The sequence below is a fragment of the Chelmon rostratus genome, chromosome 18 (assembly GCF_017976325.1).
Source record: "Chelmon rostratus isolate fCheRos1 chromosome 18, fCheRos1.pri, whole genome shotgun sequence".
NCBI classification, from domain to species: Eukaryota; Metazoa; Chordata; class Actinopteri; order Chaetodontiformes; family Chaetodontidae; genus Chelmon; species Chelmon rostratus.
Window position 1 is genome coordinate 310486 of NC_055675.1, and position 5971 is coordinate 316456.

The 5971-nt window shown below is 40.9% G+C and overlaps 1 protein-coding gene across 1 annotated transcript; it reads left to right on the plus strand.

Moving 5' to 3' along the window:
- Window positions 1-412: 412 nt before the first annotated feature.
- Window positions 413-2989, plus strand: gjd2b (gap junction protein delta 2b). The gene is made up of 2 exons (XM_041959156.1): window positions 413-483; window positions 2146-2989. Exons 1-2 carry the CDS (start codon window positions 413-415, stop codon window positions 2987-2989), a joined length of 915 nt encoding a protein of 304 aa, XP_041815090.1.
- Window positions 2990-5971: the final 2982 nt, after the last annotated feature.

Here is a 5971-nt window from a genome sequence, read left to right on the forward strand (position 1 = left end):
TTGCAGCGCAGCATGTCGCCGTAGTCGCCAGACGGGTAGTGGTGGATGAATGGATATGCTATTTGGGACAGACGTGCGTCCCTGTCCTCTTCAACACCAACCGGTCCCCGTGTGACGCAAAAAACAACAGGCTATGTAGACGGGGATTATCGCTGAGCTGCACCGTGCTCCACACACTGTGCTGCAGACTGCGCTCACCCACACACAACCCACTTTTAGTGCACACAGTCGTAAGAAAGGAGGGGACCGCTCGGCTTCTTCCAGAGCTGCACAGCGTGAGGCACACACAGAGACACACATCCATGCATTCACTGGATATTGTCGGAGCTGTCGGATACAGAGAAGGGGAGTAATAAGACCCTCCGGTTTTTGCCTGCACAATTTGTGTGTGATCTTCTCCGAATGAACAACCATGGGGGAGTGGACCATATTAGAGCGGCTCTTGGAGGCGGCAGTCCAGCAGCACTCTACTATGATCGGAAGGTAAGAGTTGAGGAAATATAAAATTGAAACGTGTCATTTTCTTCTTGAGAAGCTGAAAAGTTTTAGAGTGAAGGTCTAAAATCAGCACAGTTTCAACCGAGTGTAGAAAAACAACACACAAGAAAGCATCCCCGAAAAATTGTCTGGTTTGTAAAAGTAGCTATAGACTATAAAACATATCCAAAGAAGCAGATGTTTTCAGGACAATGGTGAGGGCAAGACATTTGTATTTACATTTTGCCAACAATGAATTAGAGAACCGTGACGTTAGATTGGTACTGGGAGAGCACTGTTATTTCAGCACTGGACAGCTTCACGTTCTCAACGACCTGTCGGGATACGGGTAACTAGTGGCTTTATCATTGGTTTATAAATCCTTAAATGATAAATGGTAAATGGATTGTATTTATATAGCGCTTGTCGAGTCTGACGACCAGTCAAAGCCCCTTTTACAACACAATCCTGCATTCACCTATTCACACAATGAATAGGGCACCTGCTCATCACGAGCATTAACACACTCACACACCGATGTACACCATCGTGCCCAAGAATACTTCGACAATGCATATAAACTATATACACACATATTTATACATAGCGTTAGTGGAGAATTTTTAAACTTATGATGGAAGAAGCCATCAGATACAATTGATACACCCTTTAAAGGGTGACTCATTAGAAAGTAGTGCATAGCAAATAAAACACAGCCATATGTAGTTGTGGAGGGCAAGAGTTGAGTTTAGTACGTAAATCATTTATACAGTTTTTAAGGGTTACATCAGTAGACCAAAAAATAGAATTCATTTGATAATATGGCAGTGGTTTATAGGTTTGAAGGTTAAAATAGTTTTGAATAGTTATCACAGAGCATCACCACATACCACCACACTCACAGTCCCACACCTCCTAACACTAGTCAACCCAGGAGCCAAATGATTCTATCAGTGCACACAATTCTGACATCCAAATATCACAGTGAAATGGTCTGTGAGAGCAGATGCTCTGGAATCACTATTAACTTTACACCATTTTCATCACAAGAATTAAATGCTGTGAAGCTTTAGGTCCCACAAAATTCATGAAAACATTTAAATTCTAACCAGTCTCTTTATTTGTGGTAGTTTTTTTCATCAGGTATTGTTGTCATAGCAACATCAGCTATCCTTATAGTCAGAGAGCTCTATGTCAAAAAAAAAATGAAGCCCATGCAAAAAAAAAAACTAAAAAAAGAAAAATGCTAGCTTATGCAGCTGCTATTGGCTCGTTATGCAGCCAATAAAGATAAGCAGTGCCTTCAATACAAACAACAATCTGGCAAAGACAAACTAACATGTCCCCTGTACATAACTGGTCACTGGATGCAATGCCTGGCAGACAATAAAATGGTCCACCGGCCTGTTAGTCATAACCGAACAGTGGTTCCTAACCTTTTCACTGTGTGAGAACCACTGCCCACAGAAAAAACCTTGGCGTGTCCAGCCTTTGTTTGTGACACATTTGGTTCAGTATCACCTAGACCAATTCTGACTTTGTAAACTGTAACGAGTTACCTTTCAGGAGGATCATGTGTGTATTTAAAAGGGGTTAAGAACAGTAAGAATTATACATAATTAATAAATAAGTTAAACAAACATTTTTCTTCTGCTGATTTTCCCTCAGGATCCTACTGACTGTGGTGGTGATCTTCCGTATTCTGATCGTGGCAATAGTTGGAGAGACTGTGTACAATGACGAACAGTCCATGTTTGTGTGTAACACCTTACAGCCAGGATGCAACCAGGCCTGCTATGACAGGGCTTTTCCCATATCCCACATCAGGTACTGGGTGTTCCAGATCATCATGGTGTGTTGCCCCAGCCTCTGCTTCATTACCTACTCTGTGCACCAGTCTGCTAAGCAGAAGGAGCAGCGGTACTCCACAGTGTACCTCTCCCTGGACAAAGACCAGGACTCCATGAAGAGAGATGACAGCAAGAAGATCAAGAACACAATTGTGAACGGAGTGCTACAGAACACAGAAAACTCCAACAAGGAGGCAGAGCCTGATTGCCTCAAGGTAAAGGACATTCCCAACTCAGCCCTGCGAACTACAAAGTCAAAAATGAGAAGGCAAGAGGGCATCTCCAGGTTCTATATCATTCAGGTGGTGTTCAGAAATGCATTAGAGATAGGATTTCTTGTGGGTCAATACTTCCTGTATGGATTCAATGTCCCTGCGGTGTATGAGTGTGATCGACACCCTTGCATAAAAGATGTAGAGTGCTATGTTTCCAGGCCAACAGAGAAGACAGTGTTTCTGGTCTTCATGTTTGCTGTCAGTGGGATTTGCGTGGTGCTGAACTTAGCAGAACTCAACCACCTCGGCTGGAGGAAGATCAAAACTGCTGTGAGAGGAGTGCAGGCCAGGAGGAAGTCCATTTATGAGATTCGTAACAAAGACTTGCATAGTATGAGTATGCCCAACTTTGGGCGCACTCAGTCCAGTGACTCTGCATATGTGTAACTGCCAGTTACATATGCCATTCATGAGGATGCTGCAGGACAGCTGTGTAGAAAGTAGTATTAAAATTAAGTCTTTAAAAGAAACAAGACAAGCAATTTGATTCTTAAGTAATGATTAAAAGAGCCAATATCTCTTTCTGATTGCCTAAGACTCACAGTTTTTCAACAGGATGGATCATTTATCTGGCTGAGATCATGATGAATTTGGTGGGCAATTTTATTTACCGTTTTTGGAGAGAGACAGGTGGACCACACATTCATTTGTCTTATTCTTGTGGAAAAGGCACTAATGAAGAATTTGTATTTTCTTTTTATATAATATGTTTCTCAAATGCATAAACTGATACACTACATGGTCAAGTGTATGTGGACACCTTAACATTACAGTCATATATAATACTTGAACATTAAAATTGATTGTGACACCTAGAACATTATTTTTCTGCCATAACAGCTTCCACTCTTCTGGTTTTGGAACCTGGCTGTATTCAGCCACCAGAACAGAAATGAGGTCAAGCCTTGATGTTGGGTGATAAAGGCTTGTTTGCAGTCAGTGTTTCAGTTCGTCTCAAAAGTGTTCAATGGGGATTAGGTGTAGGCCAGTGAAGTTCCTCACTGCAAACTGGGAACAGTTTCTTTATTGACCTGGTTTTGTGCGGTTTAGTCTTGTCAAGTTGAAACAGGAAAAGGGTAAAGATAAACTGCTGACACAAAGTTTAAAGCACACTGTTGTTTAAGACATCATTGTGTTGTGGAGCATGAATTTTCCCTTAAAAACAGGTTTTCAGTGATTAAGTATGCACTTTTATAAAGTTGGGGCTCTCATAATAGATGGACTAAACAAAGAAGGTCAAAATCTGTGCAGCAGAGGTATCCTTTTAGTCCTCAATATGAATCAAGCTCCAACAATTCTTTCACACAATGCAACTCAATAGTGTCTTTTTCTATGCCACATTCATATCATATGGAATGGATGACAGAAATATGAGTGATTTCCATGGTTACAACTTGTGAGCATTCTCATCATCAGACAAATCAAGATGGCTGTATGATTGCAGAGTTGGCTTTTTAAGGGTTAAAAATGCTGTGCAATGGACATGTGGATACAATTTGGGCTTAATTACCTGAAAGAATGGATTTTGGCTGATGTGAGTAAACTATATTTGTTTGCTTTTCCAGGCACTTTGTATTGTAACTTTCAGAAAATGAGGGTTTCCCAGTCCCAGTCACAACTGAGATGTTGTTTCATTACATTCCATGTGTTCCAAACAGTTCTTTAACATACAATCTCTGGCAGTTGAAAGGACATGGCTGTTCATTTGACACATTTTGACAATGTATCTCCTATCTTTATCTTTTAGCAGTCTCAGTGTTTTGGATGCCTGTGCTCACACCACTGACCTTAACCCAACTGAAACCCAGAAACCTGTCACCATTTATCTTTTGAGTTTCACCCATGCGGCCATACCCTTCATTTGTGATGTTTGTTATTTTTATGTCATTAAGTGCCACACATGCACATATATAGAGTAACCTTCATCCAGAGATATAAGAAAAAATGAATTCCTGCTTTAGATTGTCATAACATCATCTATCATGTGAATTGATGTATGGAAATGGTGTGCTGCTGTCATTGTCAATTCAGTTTGCAACACACACACACACACACACACACACACACACACACACACACACACACACAACAACAACTAACCAACCATCACATATTCCACAGGTATTGATGTGATTTTAATCTAGACTGACTTAATCTTAATGAAGTGAAGCATAAATTTCAAATTCAGTTGGAAAACAGATGGTGCATTACTGGCACTGGTGCTACAATTTTCAAGTGTGGTCTAAAGTATGCCACTATTACTAATGAAAGCAACTGTAATAAAAATGGAAGCCATATTAATAAGATCAGTGTGGTGTCTGATTTTCAATGCAGCTGTCAATGCAGCTATTATACTGAACTTTTCAATTATAATTAATAATCAATTAAGTAGTAAAATAATGTACTACATTATATAATAAATCAGTATGAGATATTAACATAATACTGAATTTTGAATAATTGAACTTACAGTATAATACAGATAGCATAAGACATAGTATTAAGAGAAAGGTACTTAATTTAATAATTTTATTGATCCCAAACTGGGAAATTCTTCTCTGCATTTCACACATCACTGTAAACACACACATGCACATGCAACATGCAGTGAACACACAGGAGCAGTGGGCTGCCGCATCAGGCGCCCGAGGAGCATATGGGGTGGTTAAGTGCCTTGCTCAAGGCACATCAGCCGGCTAATGGAGGGGGATACTCCACCACACCCAAGTTTCTCTGCCAGTCCGGTGGGGGGAATCAAACCGGCGACCCTCCGGTCACAAGCCGCTTCTCCAACCTCTAGGCCACGGCTGCCCCAATCCAGTTTAGTACAACAATAAAACAGAATATAATATCACATTGGGCAGCTGTGGCTCAGGGGTAGAGAGGTCATCCACTTATTAGAAGGTCGGTGTTTTGATGCCTGGCCTCGGCAGTCAACATGTTGAAACATCCTGGGGCAAGATACTGAACCCCCAATTGCTCCTGATGCTGTGCCATCAGTGTGTGTGTGTGACTTGTGTTGTAAAAGCACTTTGAGTGGTCATAGTATTTCAAAGGATGAACAACAGATGACCCACACAAAGACTGGGGAGATGACTCAAGGTGACTTTAAAGGATGAACTTCAGCGATCAAAGCCCTGAAAAGCCTACCCCAAACCCCTGACCTTTATCCGCACCAAATAAAAAATAAAAAAGGCAAAACAATAAATGAGTTCCTGATGGAAAGTTTTCACAAGCCAGCTGAACATTCCCCTGACAGAAGCTGTATAAATATCAGCGATATAAAGAAAAAAAAGTAAACAGCCAGACCCAGACACTGATACCTACGACAACAGCGGTAGTCTATACAAAAACACTGGCCAATAATAA